At 56.2% G+C, this 18148-nt stretch overlaps 1 protein-coding gene across 1 annotated transcript; it reads right to left on the bottom strand.

The window, feature by feature from the left end:
* Positions 1-1920: 1920 nt before the first annotated feature.
* Positions 1921-11084, bottom strand: AGT (angiotensinogen). Its single transcript, XM_036277754.1, has 5 exons — positions 11067-11084; positions 8321-9180; positions 4758-5025; positions 2851-2995; positions 1921-2112 (listed from the first exon to the last, which is right to left on the bottom strand). Exons 2-5 carry the CDS (start codon positions 9150-9152, stop codon positions 1921-1923), a joined length of 1437 nt encoding a protein of 478 aa, XP_036133647.1. The 5' UTR covers positions 9153-9180; positions 11067-11084.
* Positions 11085-18148: the final 7064 nt, after the last annotated feature.

Here is an 18148-nt window from a genome sequence, read left to right as displayed (position 1 = left end):
GAATTACAGAAGAAACTGTAGCTCCGAGGGCGCATCGCCTTCTCTCCCGTTTCCTGCAGCACCTCGCCTTGTTCCTCTAGGTCTTCCGTTCTCCCTCTGCCTCCGTCTTACAAGGAACACGTGATTGCACCCAGAGAACCAGACCCTGTCCTCTCCTCGGGGTCTCTCATCTAGTCCCATCTGCAAAGCCCTGTGCCGTGTAAGGTCACAGTCTCAGGCTCCAGGCTCCCGCCGTGGCCCACAGGTAAACACCTCTGTTTCTGCTGTACTTTTGAAACTGGGCTTCTAGACAGTGGAGGTCACGATCCTGTTATGGACTGTGTGCCCTGGGGTGGTTACTGTACTTCTCATGTGTTCATTCAAGTGCTTCTCATTCTATAAATAAGGGGGTGAGAGGTGGAGTACCTACCCTGGGTCCCACAGCAGCAGGTGTCGGCCCCGGGCTGCCTGCCAGCCTGTCCATCTCCAGCACCTGCCCGTGTACTAGCACAGCTGAGCTCAACCCTTGTCAGACCCGGTCACACCCACAGTGGCGAGAAGGACCAGCTGTCCCCTTGACGCCAAAGCCAGGGACATGCGTTCTAGTCTAGGGGATGCTTGGGAATGTGAGGAGACAGCTGAGATTTGGAGGATGTCATTGCTGTTCTGTGTGAGCGCTCTGATGGAGCTCAGTCCCTTGGAGGTGGCTCTGATGGCCGGCAGAGGGGCGGGCAAGCCTGGGTATGAGCTCAGGGCAGTCCTGTACAAGCAGAATACGACCCTTCACCCAAGCCGATGAAACCACGTACAGGAAATCACTTAGTGGGCTCTGAAACCGGCCATCCCCACTCCCACCCAGGGCTTCCCAGCCCGTCCCTGTTGTCATGGGCTCCTGGCTCTCAGCGGGAGCTGCAGTATCAGCTGCCCACCAGTTATTCAGCATTTATGGAAGGGAGGAAGAAAGTGCTCCCGTACCTCGGCCTGCTGGGTGCTCACCCTTCCTCAGGCCTTGCTCAAGATTTAGCAGGTGGGGCCTAATCCCACCGAGGAGTACGGGCAGGGACACCACAGAGAGAGATGTACAACGGCAAAGGTCTCTCTGTCCTCTGCTCCCCACGGTGAGTGACCCTGTGTCCCAGGAATGAAGAGGCACCCGTCTGCCCTGTTCCTTCCCAGCTGCATGGGGGTGCGGGGACCCCCACAGGCCACCTGTCGGTCACTGCCACTTAGTAGGTAGGGCCCAGAAAAACAACACCTTCTACTTCTTCAAATGATGGCTAAGTACCAGCTTGTGCCTCCCATGGAGATGCCATCCAAAACGTGGCTCAGAGTCCAGAAATCACTGTGTCTGTCTGTCTGTCTGCTAAGTGGCGTGGACTTGTTGTGCTAAGTGAAAGACAGACTTTTTTCTTTTCTGCTTATTGTTGTAAGACATTTATTAATAACACAGGATAGTCAGCCATGATGTTACACTCTAACATACATTCGGATGCTTGTGTTTTTCAAAAGTCACAAGTATCATGGGAAAGGAAAACTGAGAAACCAAGAAAAACTCAGGCGTCAGGGCGACTGCACGCAGGTCACGGGCTCACATTCAATACGCCACATAAGACCCAGGACAGCGAGAAATGCATGTTTTAATTTTAAAGCCCAATTTCTGTTTCCAACGGAAAAGGAAACAGTGATAGGTTTCACAAACACGTTGGTCTGTGCAAACTGCCCCAGAACAGCTGTCCTGTGCCGAGTGCTGGTTCTCAGCTCCCCGCTCCCGAGAGAAACGTGCGACCCCCGGGCCGGCTGCTCCTGTACACGGCCCGTGCTGACCAAGGACAGGGGCTCCCTCCAGCTCCAAGCGCAGGTGGAAGACAGTGGTGACAGGTTAGTGTGGCTGTGCGGTGCCGCCCTGGCCCACGCTGGAGCCGCGTCCGTGGCAGGCCGGCCTCACAGCGCGCTCAGCGGGTTGGCCACGCGGCCCAGGAAGTGGAGGGCCGTGGACTCCTGATCGTAGACGGCAAACAGGAACGGGCGGTTCAGGGTCACGTCCAGGGCCTCAGGTCCCGCCGGCTGCTGGACAGACTCTGGGGGCTGCGCTCCCTTGTCTGCTTTCACTTCAAACAGGACGCTGTTCAGCACCTGCAAAGCAGCAAGTGCAGGGTCGCTCCTGCCAGCCCCCCGGCCCAAGGTGGCGCTGCAGAGCTGCCCGCAGGGGACGTCCGCCTGTCTGGGGGTGCATGGTGCCTGCACACCCTCAGGGACTCCCTCAGTGCACCTGATGGCCCCTCCCCACAGTGTCCCTCGGACCCCGTCTCCACCTCCCACCTCGCTGTCTGGGAGGAAGCCCTGCCCCTCCGTACCCACCGGTGCTTGGGTGATCCTGCTCACTCAGCACAGAGGGCCCCTGCCCCCAGCAGTGGTCTCTGAGGCCAGGACTGGGAGCGGCCCTATTTCTCCCCAGCACGAGCGTGGTGCCCAGAGCACGCAGGCCCCTCCCATTGCTGAGGGGCAGTGTCCCGTGGCAGCCGGACAGTCCACTGTGGGGCGTTTCCCTGAAGCCAGGAGGTGCCTGACAGGGCCGGACCCGGGCTTGGGGACACTTACTCTCCTAGTCCCCACCCTGCTGTCGGAGTGGGGAGGACCCCAGGTTAGGCCAGGCTGGGCAGAGCCACAAGCCCGGGGTGGAGAGGGGTTGCTGCTCCCCACCTGTCTCTGGAAGGCCCCAGAAACCTCTCCCACCCTGGGCACAGACCCACATGGCCATGCTTTCGTCCCTCTCCTGCCCTACCCCCTTCCAGAAGCTTCCTCTGTGAACCTTCCACATGCACCTCCCACCCTGGGAACCAACAGACCCGCCAGGCAGGGGCCGCACGGTACCTGTCCGACTCTGAGGTCGGCATCACTGATTTTGCCCAGGTTTGCCTTGGGCCCCAGCAGGCCGGGCAGCTTGGCCTGGGCGAGCAGGTCCTGCAGGTCGTAGGACCCTCGCAGCACCAGCTGGGGCAGGGTCAGGCGGATGGCCCTGCAGAGATGACCCACAGTTAGGATGGCCGCAGGGGGCCCCGCTGTGAGACCTGGGCCACACAGAGAGGGCCGGCAGAAGACCCGGGAAGCCAGCTGGTGTGTGTGCCGGCTGAGGGGGCGTTTGCCCCTCACCCAGCCAGCTTGTCTTGGAAGTTTTTCGGCATCACATTTCATGTCCTTTGAAACGGTGAGGAGGACACACAACATTTAACAGCGGTCATCTGAGTCGCCTGTTCTGTTGTGGGTGGGCTGCGTGAACGTGCATGACTTGGATCATTTAAAATGCTACTCTCGCCCGGCTGGTGTGGCTCAGGGCTTGAGCGTCAACCCAGGCACCAAGAGGTTGGCGGTTCCATTCCTGATCAGGACACGTGCCCAGGTTGCAGGCTCAGTCCCCTGTGGGGCATGCAGGAGGCAGCTAATCGATGGTCTCTCTCATCAATGTTTCTATCTCTCTCTCTCAAAAAAAAACAAAACACTTTAGAAATAAAAAAAATAAAAATGCTATTCTCAGAAATCATGCATGGGCTCTGATGAGCCACCTTTCATTGGTGTTCTTGACGCAGAGACCTCACGGAGGGAGGGAAGCAGGGGCGTGTGCAGGGTCGGCCCCTGTGCTCCCGGGGCCCCGCCTCCCTCAGCATCCCCGGGGCCCCCGTGTGTCCAGTGCCACAGACTCTGGTTGCAGCTGATCGTGCAGCCGTGGCCGTGGCACATCGCTCACAGTGGCCGAAAGATGGAGGGGCCCGAGTGTCCACTGAAGGACAAATGGACAAGCACATTGCGGTCTGTAAGTACAATGGAACATCCCCGGCCACTACGTGGGTGAACCTGGAGGACGTGATGCTGAGTGACATGAGCTGGACACAAAGGGACAGGTACCATACGTTCCACTCGGATGAGGCGCCTGGAGGGGTCAAGTTCGCAGAGACAAAGTGGAAGGGTGGCTGCCGGGCTGGGGGAGGGGTGGGGAGTCCGTGTTTAACGGGGACAGAGTTTCGGTTTGGAAGATGGAAAGACTGGAGATGGAGATGGAGATGGTTGTACCACAATGTGAACGTACTTAATGCCGCTGAACTGTACACTTAGAAATGACTGAAGTGCTAAATTATATGTTATGCGTTTAACACCATAAAAAAATGACTTTAAAACAATAATTGACCTGAGGAGGCCACCTGTGCCCCTTAACGCAGACGTCTGGGCCTTTGCCCAGGGCCTGGCATGTGGCCGAGTCTGCTGCCTTCTCATCACCGTCGGGAAGAGGACAAACCACCTGAGCAGCGACCCGGGGGGTTCCAGACTCAAGGGCAGCTCCCCAAGAAAGGCCCCGCCAGGTCTCTCAGGGGTTCCAAACCCTCCTGGGAAGTCGGCCCCCAGGAAGCTCCAGAACCCAGCGGACGGCGCGTGCGTCTGGGTTGGCGCCAGGAAGGTCCCCGCTCAGAGCGCGCGTTGAGTTCCGCTCCGACCCACCGAACGGGTAAACGTAAGCCCAGGGGAATCACCTCTCCTGCCCCCAGAAGACGGCACATCAACCCATCGAGCACCGATCAATGCACAATGGGGAGACGAGGGGTCTGCGGGCCGGTGGGGAGACGCGGTGGGGCGCAGGCCTCCCACTCCGGGGCAGCAGAGGGTGCCACGGCCTGTCCCTGCTCCGTGCCAGGGCCCGGTCAACACCACGCCCTGGGCAGAAGGACCGACACGGCCCCACCCTCCAGGGAGAGCAGACGGGAGCTTCCGGGCAGGTGCCTGTGCCTTACCGGGGAGACAGGTTCTTGGTCCACCTCAGGAAGTCATGCTGGAAGGTCAGGGCCTCCACCTCCCGCAGGGCCGAGGCACAGTGGGGCTGAATCAGCAGCAGGTTGACATTCTCGCTGAGGGGCACCCGCGTCACGGAGAGGTTGCTCTGGGCGTCGCTCCAGTACTGGAAGGTACCCGTGCTCGAGAGCATGGGGACGGACACGGAGGTGGTGTTGTCCACCCAGAACTCCTGGAGCCCCGGCAGCAGGGAGAACCCCTTCATCTGTCCTGGAGACACAGGGAGAGTCAGCCGGGCCAGGCAGCTGTGTGGGTGCCGGGAGGAGCGGGGCTGGGCTGGGCAGGCCTAGGCCGTCAGACCCCAAAGGCCTGGCTCCTGCCCACCCTGCCCAGCACACCCCGGGCCACTGCTTTTACCCCAAAGGCCCGTCGGGTCCCGTCCCCCTCCTGTGAAATCCAGCCACTGTGAGCTCACTCGGGACCGTGTGACGACACAGTACAGCCGGGCCCCAGACTGCACGCCTCACCTTCCAGGGGCTAAGGAACCTACCCCCTAGTAATGGGGAAACGGCCCAGGTCCGTCCTGGCCCGAAGCCTGTGGTCCAGCATGCTGACCCTGTTTCGTTTTGTTTTTAAATCAAGGTGACTTTTTAGGGCAGTTTTAGGTCCACGGAAAAGGTAAGAGGCGGGCACAGGGCTTTTCCGTGCACCGGCTGCCCCTGCTCGTGGTCGGCCTCACGCTCAGCAGCCCCAGCCCTGCTGGGCCCACAGGGACATGTCCGTGGCTGACATTAGGGTTCGCTCGAGATCTGTGCACTCCACAGGTCTGGACAGGTGTGCGGTGACACGTGTCCACCATGGTAGTGTCACACAGGGTCGTGTCACTGCCCAAACATCCTTGGTGCACGCTCATGGGACAATCTGGGCACAGCGCCTGGTGTCCTCCACGGTCCTCTGGGGAATAAAGGCTGCATTTCTCAGAACCCTCCCCTCCCCTGCGGCCGGGCCGGCTCCGCTGTGCCCAGTGACCTGCGTGGTGGGCTGCGTGTGCCCCGGCGATGGGCCTGGAGGGCTGCGCCCTCGGCACCCACCAGCGCAGGCTGGTGCAGGCGGTCGTGGAGCGAGCTGTCAGCAACCCCGGCTGAAGGCACTCGCTTGGGGTCTCTTCACGACAGGCCAGCGCTCCAGCTCCCCCTGACGTCCCCCTGGTGCCACCCCCCCCCCTGCAGCCCTCTCACTTGCCCCGAAAGGCCCATTTTTGGTGTTTCTGGGAAGAAAAGAGAAGTTGAGAGAGTCATCACTGAGCGGCCCTGGGCTCCTGGGTGGGGGGCGGACACGTAAAAGAGGTAAAGGGGGGAAAGTGGTGACAGAGGAGACCTGACCTGGGGTGAACACAGTACAGGAGCCAGATGATGTCGCCCCTGATGTACACCCGAAACCTCTGGCTTAGAGGGAAAAGGATTAGTTTTTCCACCAACAAGCTAAAACAAACAGACGCTGGAATCTGAACCAGGGGGCTGCCCTCTCCTGTCTGCTCATCCGAAAAGCACCGTCCGTCCAGAGGTTAAGTAAATCTCTCAAGGTTAAGTCAACGGATGTCCTGGACCCTCCAGGGCCAGCACCTGGGCTCGTGGCGAGGCGAGTGGTGGGCAAAGGGTAGCGGGGCTCCCGGGCCCCCAAACTCCCCGTCCTGGCTGGTCAGACACGTGCGACCGTGCGCTGGGGTGGTCATCGCGGGACATCACTGCGAAGGGGACTCAGAGTTCCCGACGCAGCCGCTTGTTCCATAATGGACACGCTGTGGCGGGCAGGAAGGGGCTGTGCATTCCCATTTGCTGGAAACAGGCAGGGAAAGCTGAGGGCGGAGATCAGAGGGCTGGACCACGGCCGGCTGGGCAGGGCCTGGGCACCAAGACCGCTGTGTCCTGAGCATGGTAGCCTTTTCCCGAGTCCCCCGTCTTCCTCTCGGGCCTTCCTGTGCAGCTCTACCCTGTGGGATCGCGTGACAGGCCCCCTTTCTGACACCAGTGGCTCCCTGGCTTTGCTTTTTGGGGGGCACAACTTTCTCAGCGAGCTGTCCTCCCAGGGGCCCTCCTAGGGATGGCACGCCAGCCCATGGCCCCTCCCCCCCACCGTGTGGCTGCCCTCGGCTGGATGGCCCCTGCGCTGGACTCTGCTCCCACGGCCTGAGAGCTGGGACCGAGCAGTCGGTCTGTCTGGCCCATCCCGCTCTCAAGGACGGCTGGAGGTCCTTCCCTGTGGGGTTCAGACTTCCTGCGTGCCACCAGGGCGAGGAAGTGGCTGTGAGCTCTGTGTCTCTCTCCACAGCTCTGCCTTCGCTGCTGGCTTCTTGGCTCCCTGGCCCCCGCGAGGTTGCTCGTCTGGATCGAACCTCATCACTGTGCCTCCAAGGCAGCCCCCCCCCCCAGCGCACCGCCACTCACAGACACCGCCTGTGTGTTCCCGGCAGAGTTCGCCTGGACTGTTGCAAAACCTCCCAAGGACCCTCCCGTCTGCAGTGCACACAGCACAGGCCGTCGGGATGACCTCTGGGCGGAATGTTTGCCCACTCGGACTCCTGCCACCAGACTCCAGCTTTCCCAGCAGCACATGCAAAGTCTCAAAATGCGGTGCCCACCCATCTTCCCAGCCCTGCCTTCCACTGGCCCCCGGCTCTCATCCCAACATCCTCACCCTGAAGTTGGCCGCCTTTGCTCACAGGGTTCTCTTCCCCGAAGTCCTGCTCCCATCGTCACCCCTGGGCCTTCCATCCACTCCCCAGTGACCCCCGCCTCCGGGTGCTCTGAGCTCCCAGACCACCTTCGTGGAGGATTTTACCTGCAGCTTTGAGGCCGAGGCATCTTCCCCCAGGCTCAGTCTCCCCCACTGAACTTGAACAACCTGGGGTGGGGCCCATGGTCCTTCCTACTTACCCCTCCCACACGCCCAGCTCGACACCTTGCAGGCAGTAAGTTCTCGGTGAGTATTTGTTGAATGAATGAACAACCTGTTATAATGGGGGTTGCCTGGCAATCACCTTCCCAGCACGAAAGTGATTTAAGCAAACGAACTGGTGATTTTTACATGGGATCGTGCCATCTTCAAGAGACAGGAGCCCTCAGCCTTCTCGAGAGACAGAAACTCAGCCCTCTGAGCAGGGAGCCATGCCGTGGGCGTCAGGCCTGGGTTTGGGTCCCGGGTCCCTGGCTTGTGGCTGGGCCATCGTGAGCAAGTCCCTTTGTTTCTCTGCGTCTATTTCTTCACTAGCCGCACCTCTTCACTGCACCCGGAGTTAGGATGGGGCGACAGGGTGCAGTGTAGTCGCTGCAGAGATGGGCAGCACTGGGAGGCAGATGCCCACCCGACACTCATCCCCGGAGCCCAGGGGGACAGCCACGCCATCCTCCTTGAGGGTGGCCCCCGGGTACTTTGCCGTGTCTGCCACCCTGCCCTCCCCCGAGGCCAGGCCCTGCTTGGCTGAAACGTCAGACATTAGGGCCACAAGACAGAGAACTGCCACCTCTGACACCAGCCTGGGGCAGTCTGCCCGGAGGCCTCGCCTCACCTTGGAAGTGGACGTAGGCGTTGAAGAGCAGCGTGCTGTCTGGGCTGACCCCCGTCAGGGGGCTGCTCATTTTCCACCCGGTCACGGCCTGCATGAACCTGTTGATCTTCTCAGCAGCGAGCTCTGGGTCGGTGGACAGGTCTAGGGAGCGCGGGAGGGTGACGGGGGCGAAGGGAGCAAGGCCCTGCACAAAAGGCTGCTTCAGGCTCAGGCCAGGCGCTGTGAACAGGCCCAGCACCGTGGACAGGAGCAGCCGGGGCTGCCCGCCAGCCCCGCCCTGCAAGGCCAGCAGGCCCTGGATGGTCTGCAGGGTAGAGAGGACCTTGTGACCGTCCAGCCGCGAGGTGCAGCTCTGCTCCTCGTCCCCGGGGACACCCAGGAACACCTGCAGACTATTGGCTGTGGGGTCCAAGGCCCCCAGGTAGAAGGAGGCCAGGGTGCCAAAGAGAGCCGTTGGGGAGAGGACAGCCCCACCGGCCGTGGTTTGCGTCTCACTCAGCGTCTTGTACATGCGGAAGCCCATGACGTTGAGTAGCCCCCCCACCATGGCCACCCTCTTCCTGTCTTCATCCTTGAGCTTCTGGGCGGCCAGCACCAGCTGCTCCCGCAGGGCCTCCTCATCCACTGGGGACGTCTTGGCCTGAATGGGCACAGGTGTGAAGGTGGGGTCTTGGGGCGTCTCCGCATTAGGCTCCTTCAGCGCATCGCAGCTGCTCTTGCTGTAGGCGAGGAGGTGGAAGGGGTGGATGTAGACCCGGTCCGCAGCGGGCAGGCCGGCCCAGGCCGAGAGACAAAGCACGGTGGCCCAGAGGCTCACTCCTGCAGGGCTCATCTCTGATGCACGTTTGCTTCCGTGGAACCTGAAATAGTTCGCGAAGGGTGGAAGGTGACCATCGAATGCCTGCTAGCCAGATTCGTTCCTCTACCCCCGCAGCCCTCAGCCTAGAGAAATCTATCCACGTCTGCAAATGTCAGCGAGTGGGAACAGATTCAAAGTGCACAGAAAACGTCTGTGCGATCCAGGTGCAGAAAACCCAGTCACGGGCTGAGGCTGCTTTTGTAGGGTTTATTGGGGTTGGTTTTGTTTCATGTTTTGCTGCATTTTTATAATGGTGGGCGTATACAAATAAAAGGTGGTCTCCTCAGGGGAAACCTGTGGACTGAGTGCTGGAATCCCGCAGGACACGCCCCCTCCCCACTTTGCACTTGTGAACGGAGCAAGTGAAGTGATTTCAAGGATCATTTTCAAGGCAGAGGCTGTTGTCTGCCCTCAGTTGTGATGGGCACTCCTACCCTGAGGGTTCTCGGGCAGCAGGGGGTCCAGGCCCTGTGGGTGCTCCTGACGCCCACTCCCTGTGGGTCTTTCCTCCCTACCCCCTTCTTGGTCGCCCTCTTCACCAGCCCCTCCTTCCCGGTGTCCCCACTCCTGGTGGCCCTGTGGCCCAGCGATGTCGGTGAGGGTAGCAGCCAACACTTACACGATGCTTGTCACCGCCAGGCACGCACCAGGCTTTTCCTACACCACCTCCTCCACTTCACGACGGCCCCCCTCCCTGCCGAGGCGGCCTCCACGCCACGTTCCACGTTGCAACTGCCCTGCCACGCCCGGACTCGGAGCTGACGGCCCTGCTTCCCCTTCCCTGGCCTGGTCACGGGTGGCACGCGGTGCCGTTCACGCTTTGCGAGTCTGTTTACTGTGCTCGCTGTTTGCTGCTGTCTCTCCCGTGTGAACGCAAACCCCGCGAGAGCAGGGCTCTGTGTTTTCACCGGCATACACCGCATTCTCCCCAAAGCGCCTGGACTTAGTAGCCCCTTGGTAAGTAGTGGTTAAGTAAACTAATTAGTGCTGTTTTGCAGAGGAACACAGAGGTTCAGGGATGGTTCAAGGTCATGAAGCCAGCAAGAGACAGAACCAGGATTCAAACCCAGACCCCTTGAAGTTGCAATCCACGCACACAAGCACCAATCCATACGTCCTCTTGAACAAAATAATAAGCATTTGCTTTTTTAGTTTATCCAAAAGTTTAGAAAGCACTTTCATGTTCTATTGCTCTTAATGGACAAGGGAGGCCAGGCATTGCCCTTTGTCCCATTTATAGATGAATAAACTGAGGCTCAGGGAGACAATGATGAGCTTGATGGCCCAGGCCTTGACCCCAGGACTGGAGACAGCTCTGCTCAAGGAGGGTTCGGGGGGACATGGCCCCCCTCACCTGAGCCCTGTGCAGACACAGCCCTGGGCCACCCGAGCCTGGCCCTGGCCCCCGCCAGCCCTCCTGGCTGCACAGCAAGAGCCTTGCTTCCCCTTTGGGCTGGAAGAGGACCCGGTGGACTCTTGGCCACCATGAAGCTGGTCCTGGGCCAGCCCCAGAGGACCGAGCCCTGCTCAGAGGGTGCAGGAGGGCCAGCCACCCTGCTGACTGTGAGAAGGACCAGGTCTCCTGGTAAGACCTGGGGAGGGGCGGGGGGAGGGCAAGGGGAGGACAACCCAGGTCTGGACGTCCGGCTCGATGGGAGGGGAGCAGCATTTTCTGGGTCTTTGGTGGCAATGTCCCCTGCAGCGCAGGTCACCCCGTCCCTAGGCTTCTGGCTCTTGGATGCTGTTAGCTGCTGCCTCCCCGCAGCTCTGCCCTTCCCCACAGAGCCCCTGGCCTTCTAGGTCAGCAGACAACGCAGCCGCCGGGGAGAGGGGAGGGCCTGGGGCTGGGGCTGCGGCTTAGGCTGGGGGGGGGGGCTCCCTGCTTACCTTCTGCTCAGTTCCCGAGACAGGACGAACTCTTCCTCTGGCCGGGCCATGGGGCCCTTATTTATATCTGAGGGGTGGGGATGGAGCCGTTCCCAGACTGTTCTGTGCCCAGGCTGGGGAGAGGTTACATCACCGTGGGGGTGGGGGCCTCCGGCGGCCAGGCCTGACGAGGGGACAAGGGGACGGACGCCAGAGGGACTCTCGTGCTGGGACAGCTTCCAGGAAGCTGGGCTGATCGACGCCCTCACTGCTGAACAGAAAGAGCCGGTGCGAGGTCAAGTTACACATTTACCCACGTTCACCAGAGCTGGGGCCACGGTCACCAGACACAGCAGCGTCCCATGTGGGTGTGTGAAGTGTCTGCCCCCGTGATGGCCGGCGACAGCCACCAAGCCCTCTGACTGAGCCCCTTGGGGTGTGCTTCTGAGAGTCCCCGAGAATGTGCCTGCTCGGGCAGCCTGGGGTGACCTCTGGTCCCACCGCCTTGAGTGGCTGGCCCTTGAGTGGCTACGGCCACGGGAGGCCCCTGACGGCCCTGGAGGGAGACAGACACCAAGCAAAGCACCTTCCAGAGGCTTGTGATTTAGCTGGGGAGCCGGCTGGACACTAACAATGGGACACGGGGAGAGTTCTGAGAAGTGAGAAGTTCGGGCCTGAAAGAGGTCTTTGGGGCAGGATGTCATAAAGACTTAAAGCCACTGGGCTGAGATGTCTCCACCCAAAGCATTCTTGAGCGATCATGACCAATTCTTTATTGGTCATCCAAGAACAAGAGGAGATGGCAGAGGTGAAGTTCGAGTTGGAGAGTGACCTGGAGGAAGAAGCGGGGGGGGGGGGGGGGGCAGACCGAGATGGACTGAGAGGCCAGTGGGAGGGGGAGGGGCAGATTGCATTGTGAGCTTGTGTTTAAGGAAATGTTGCAATGGAAGGAAGAAGAAGGATTAGAAAACTCTGTGTTCTCAACTCTAAGACAGAGGAAGGAAGAGTTTATATTTATTGAGCAGTTGTGCCGTGGCTGGTTTGGCTCAGCGGTTAGAGCGTCGACCTGCGGTCCAGAGAGACCCAGGTTCGGTTCCCACTAAGGGCACATACCTCGGTTGCAGTTTGTCCTCGGTTGGGTGGTGCAGGTGGCAACCACTTGATGTGTCCCTTTCACATCGATGTTTTTCTCTCTCTCTCTGCCTCCCACTCTATCTGAACAAAAAATGAAAGAAATGTCCTTGGGTGAGGATAAAAAAAAATAAGTAAATAAATTAATTAATTAAAACTACCTTGAAAATTAAAAAAAAAACAACACACACACACAAAAAAGAAATTAATATTTATTGAGCAGCTGCTACATGCCAGGTGCATAAATCTTCTCACCCTGTCTGCAATATAAATTCTACTATGCCCACCTAGGGAGAGAAAACTAACTCCCAAAGAGGTTCAGCCATTTGTAAATGCCACCCAGAAAGAAATGGCAAATCCAGGGCTGTCTGACCCAACACCCACTCTGTTCCTACCATGTTCATGCATTCGTTCAACCACGATGTATCGAAAACCTACTGCATGCCAAGAACGAAATTCGGCTCGGAGGTGACAGCTGAGCACAGATCAGGTGCAGTCCCCACCCTCAAGAAGCCCCCAGTTTTGCCAGGTGTCAGAATTACTCAATTATCGCACAAATCATGATTTCTTTGCAGGTGGGATAAATGTTAGAAAGAAAAGCATCCGTGAGGGACCTGAGTCTGTGACAGGAGCGTGGTCCAGCCTGGAGGTCAGAAGGCCGCCTGGAGGAAGGAGCAGGCAGGGCAAGGCCTGGAGGATGGGGCAGTGGCCCGGGAGCAGTACCAGGGGGCCAGGGCCAGCCTGACCGTGTCTGTGGTCCCGCCCACCTCTCAGTCCACGGGCACCACACTGCTCCACGCAGATGAGTCTGGGGCTGGGCTTCCCCTCCATCTTTCCTTCTCTGTGGAGGCCACCACCCACTCTGGGAGACCAGGGGCACCCTCCAGCCCCAAGACTCCATCCCCTAATTGCCTGACCCTGCGCCGAGGGAAAGGCCAGCCAGGGGGTGTCTTGGCTGAGAAAGGCGCCCTCTCCCCTGGAGCCTGCCAGGCAGCCCGGTTCTCCTCGGCGCTTGGTGTGTGCCTTGCAGATTCGAGCGAGATGTGCTTGTTGATATGGAATCGAGCGTAAATCCGATCACGTCTGAGCCCAGGTCTCCGAAGGACTGCAAAGCAAGCCACACTGCACTCTGAACCAGTGAGGTTTAGGGGAGGCCCTGAGCCCCACATATGTATGCCCAGGCCTCACCGTACTATCCAAACGGCCCAGCAAGAGTGGGTAACCAAGGCGTGAAGAACTGATCACGGGGCCACAGAACTAGAGGAAGCCTCGCTGCAGTACACCTGGGGTCACACATCCATGCTCCAGAGCGCCTTCCTCTGGACCTGGGAGGTGATGGGTGCCTGGGAAATGGATGGACCTGGACAGGAGGCTGGGAACGTGGGGAGGGAGGGGGAGAGGAGACTCCTTGCAGTGTGTGTAGGGGTATAGTGTGTGATATGTGTACGTGGGTGTGTGGCGTGTGTGATGTGGAGTATGTGTGTATGTGGGGCGTGTATATGTGGCATGTGTGGGTGTGTGTGCAGTGTGTGTATATGTGTGATATGTAGTGGTGTGTGATACGTGTATGTGCTATTTGTGATGTATGTATGTGGTGTGTGGTGGTGGTGTGTGTGTGCGTGTGTGTGTATATGTGTGATATGTGGTGGTGTGTGTGTGGTATTTGTGATTTGTGATCTGTGTGATGTGTGTGGTGTATGTGTGTAGTGCGTGTGTATATGTGTGATGCATGTGTGTGGTATTTGTGATGTGTGTATGTAGTGTGTGTGGTGGTGTGTGTGTGCTGTGTGTGTGCTGTGTATGTGTGTGTGTATGTGCATGTGTACGTGTGTGTGTGGTATGAATGTGTGTGGTTGTGTATGTAGTGTGTGTGTATGTGTGTGTGGTGGTGTGTGTGCTGTGTGTGTCTATGTGGTATGTATGTGTGTGTGGTGTGCGCACATGTGTATGTGTGTGGTGGGGTGTGTGTGTGTGTGCATGTGTATGTGTGTGTGGTGTTGTGTGTATGGTGGGGTGCATGTGTGTGTGTGCATGTGTATGTGTGTGTGGTGTTCTGGTGAAGAGGGTATATTGGCTGGTATTTCCCGCCCCACAGAGTCACTTCCGTGGACACGGAGCGCCTGTGCTGGGGGCTGACCCAGATGTGTGGGCTCCCAGCCTCTCCCTCCAGTTCCTTCCTCTGTTCTCCGGGCTCTGGTCGCAGGGCCCCTGGGCCTGACCCCTTTGGCCCTCAGACCAAAGGTCCTCCACCCTCCAGCCTCTGCCATCCCCACCCCCACCGGGGCCCTACCTAGGCCGGGCACCTCTGTCTAGTCCATTATCTGTGTCCCGTGATCTGTGTCCTTCGGGAAGTCGCCTCTTCCCTGACTTCCTGCGGCCTCGAGTCCCCGTCACACCTACACATCTGCCGTCTGTTTGGAGCAGCTTCTCAGGGGTCACAGTGCAGGTCAGAGTTCACGCTAATGGGCCGACCTGTCTTGGTAATGACATGGAGTTGGGAAAACAAATAAGGAAATAATCATCGTTAGGTTGGACACAATCAAAGATGTCTTCTTAAAATGTTTCTGCGAGATTAGTGAAAGGGCCCGAATCAACTCTCGAGGCTGACCACCAGCTGCGGGATTTTCTGTATGAGGCTTTTGAGCTCATTAGAATAAATCAGAAAATTGCTAGAGCACTTTATCAAGAACGTAAATTATTCCCAGAAGGAGTAGCCGCTCAAACTCACCAGAGACTTTTGACCTAGTAAGACTCAGGACAGTTTTCATTCCAACAGTGCTACTTCTTTTTTTTTTTAATCCTCACCCGAGGACATTTTTTTTTTTTTTTTTCATTTTATCTTCAGATAGAGCAGGAGGGAGAGAAGGGGGAAGAGAGAGAGAGAGACACACATCGACTGGTCGCCACCCACACGACCCCAACTGGGGCCGGGGACAAATTGCAACCGAGGTACGTGCCCTTAATGGGAACCAAACCCGGGTCTCTCTGGACCGCAGGCCGACGCTCTAACCGCTGAGCCAAACCAGCCAGGGCAAACAGTGCTACTTCTTGTGCGTTCGTCCACGGTGGTCACCTGGGGCAGTTCATCTAAATTAAGACCGTGGAATGAAGAGTAAGTGCCGGCCCTGGACACTGAGCAAGCCGTGCTCAGAGCCGGCCCCAGGAACCAGCCCTGCGCAGTGGGTAGAGCTGAGCAGTCGTGACGTTTTGGGGAAGGGAGCCCTTTGGGCTGATGACCTTTGAAGGCCAAGTCTGCTCTGTGGTTCCTGAGACAAGGCTCCCTCATCTCCTGACCAGCCTGCTAGTCACGGGACAAACACACAAACTCACACAGTAAAGCAAAACAGAGACGAACCAGGGAAGCAGGAGATGCTTCATTTTGTAGGTGACACGGTCACACTTGGAACCAGCCAGTACGGGGCCCGGGAGGGATGAGGGAGACTGCTTTCTGTCTGACCCAGGAGTGTTACCACGAGCATGCCTGTGACACCTGTGACCCCGAAACATCTGTACTGGGACCCGGGAGCAGGGGCTCGCTGTCCTGCATCCAAGTTTTCCCTTTTATGACGAGGACACTTTCTACCACTCCCCAGTCCTCACTGCCATCTGAGCCTGAGAGCTAAACAGGGCCCTGGCTGCTCTCTGTTCGTAAAACGGGCTCCTTACGGACAGTCCATTTCTCTCTAGCAAGCGGCACTCTTGGTTGGCTCCCGTGGGCTTTAGACTCCTGGTAAGTGAAACAAACCAGTCCCAGCTCCCCCATGTCACTAGGAAGAATCTGCTCCCCCCTTTTATGTCCTTTCAGACATCACGGGGTGCCCTGGGCGGAGCCCTCGGACAGTATATGGCCTTCACTGAAGGAGGTGGCTGCCAATTCTGACAATGCAAACCGGGGGCCGAGGGGCCGTGATCTGAAATAACCAAGTTCTGGAAACCTTTGTGATTGGAGCATTTTTCAGAAGTTATAGCCAAACTGATGGCTTTTCTTGGTCACCAACTACAGCCGTATAAATAAGTGATTTGTGTGTTTGTGTCAATTTCAACATTGGGTGTGATAGGGTTACGGAATCCAATTTCAGGTTCTTGTGAGAAGTGATAATAAATTTTATGTCAGACACTGTTGGATGCTGACTCCTCATCTCTCCCTATACTTTTCTCCTTTGTCCATGTCCAAACAGAAATTGAGAAAAGTAAAAACTCACTTTTCTCGCCTCTTTTGTAACCACTAGTGGTCAAGTAAACTAGTTCTGGTCCATGAGACATAAACAGAAATCTGTTGAGGGCTCATCTGAGTGCTTTTACTTTCCTTTTATAAGGAAAGTCAATGGCTCAAACTCTACTCCTTCCTCCCTCAACTGTTGATGCAATGTCTGGAGACAGAGCAGCCATCTTGTAACAAGAGACAACAAATGTTAGGACCAAGCTAAGAATGCTAGAGTGAAATGATTGAAAAACAAACAAACAAACATAAAAAACCATGGATGTTTGATTGGAATCAGAGCTGCTAAACTGATACAAGCAATTACCTATCTCTGGATCTTTTTTTGTTTAAGCACAATTAGTAATATTTTTAGACAGTTTACACACAACGGAAAATATCCCCAAATAATACAACCTTTATTTTCACTTAGAGGCCAGAAGAGCATTCTTCAAAAATTCAATTGCACAAGTATAGTCTGTTTCCTGTCAAATGTCAGCCTCTTTGTAATGGGTTTCCCATTTTACATTTATTTTAGTTGGTTTTGTTTTTAATGTTTTTTTCTTTATTGACTTTAGAGAGAGAGGAAGGGAGAGGGAGAGAGAGATAGAAACATCGATGAGAGAGAACATCGATTGGCCGCCTCCTGCATGACCCCCCCACTGGGGATTTGGCCCACAACCTGGGCATGTGCCCTGACCAGGAATCGAACCAGCAACCTCCTGGTGCCTGAGTTGATGCTCAAGCACTGAGCCACACGGGCCGGACATAGTTGATTTTGTTTTTAAGTGAGTAATCAAGGTAGGAAGTTTAACAATTTCCCAATTAAGTTCATGATTCTAAGTCCTGAATGAGTAACTCACATGCTTACTGTTGGTGTTTATGCTCCACCCAGAACTAACCCTGCTGCGTGAGGACATGCTGTATTCACAGTGCTTATTTTAGTGTCATTTCACTATTTTATTCCTGCAAGAAGCGATGACTATCCAGGGAATTCTGAACACACACACACAGATACATTTTATCTAATTCATTATGAATATAACATGTAGGAACAGTCTACACAACCGATCTAGACAATGGCTAGAACCATTACAAACTTTGTCACGGAATGAAAATTGATTAAAAAAAATACTTTTGACAAGATTTAGATCTGCAAAATTTAACCCTGGACATTGCACTTGACATAGGGGGAAAGGGAAAGAAAAAGGAAATTTTTTATCTAGTCATTAAAGAAAACAAAACTCCCAGTGCCAGAAGCTACAATCAGGAAAATTTGATCCGAACACAAGCTAATAGGTAAATCAGCTTTTTATTATAAAGTGGAAGAATTTATCCTGATAAAAAGAACTTTGAAAAAAATGGAAAATATTTCAATAATTAACTTTTAGAATTATAAAAATTATTTTACTATACTACATAGAGATTGATCGAGGAATTAAATTGGCTTAATGGGTTTTATTCCAGAAAATTCTTTCTCAATGAAAATTCATCAGTAGTCATATAAATCTAGATACAGTATTTTTTTTATTTAAAAGGGCACATTCTCAGGAGTCCTCTTTGTTTTGTGGGTTCTCTCTTAGTTCAGGGATCACCCTGGACAGGCCTGGGCACTGGTTCTATGTCAGTAAATCAGATACAGAAAATACAATTTCCAAATCTGTTTCTCCACCGAGACTTCCTTGTGTTGACACCACTGCGACAGGGCGGCCGAACTCCATGTTTGCTTTTGCCCTCGTCGTCGGAAAAAGTCTCTAGAGGACAGTTCCGCTCA

The sequence above is a fragment of the Molossus molossus genome, unplaced genomic scaffold, assembly GCF_014108415.1.
Source record: "Molossus molossus isolate mMolMol1 unplaced genomic scaffold, mMolMol1.p scaffold_m16_p_23, whole genome shotgun sequence".
NCBI classification, from domain to species: domain Eukaryota; kingdom Metazoa; phylum Chordata; class Mammalia; order Chiroptera; family Molossidae; genus Molossus; species Molossus molossus.
This window is presented reverse-complemented; position numbering and strand designations above follow the sequence as displayed.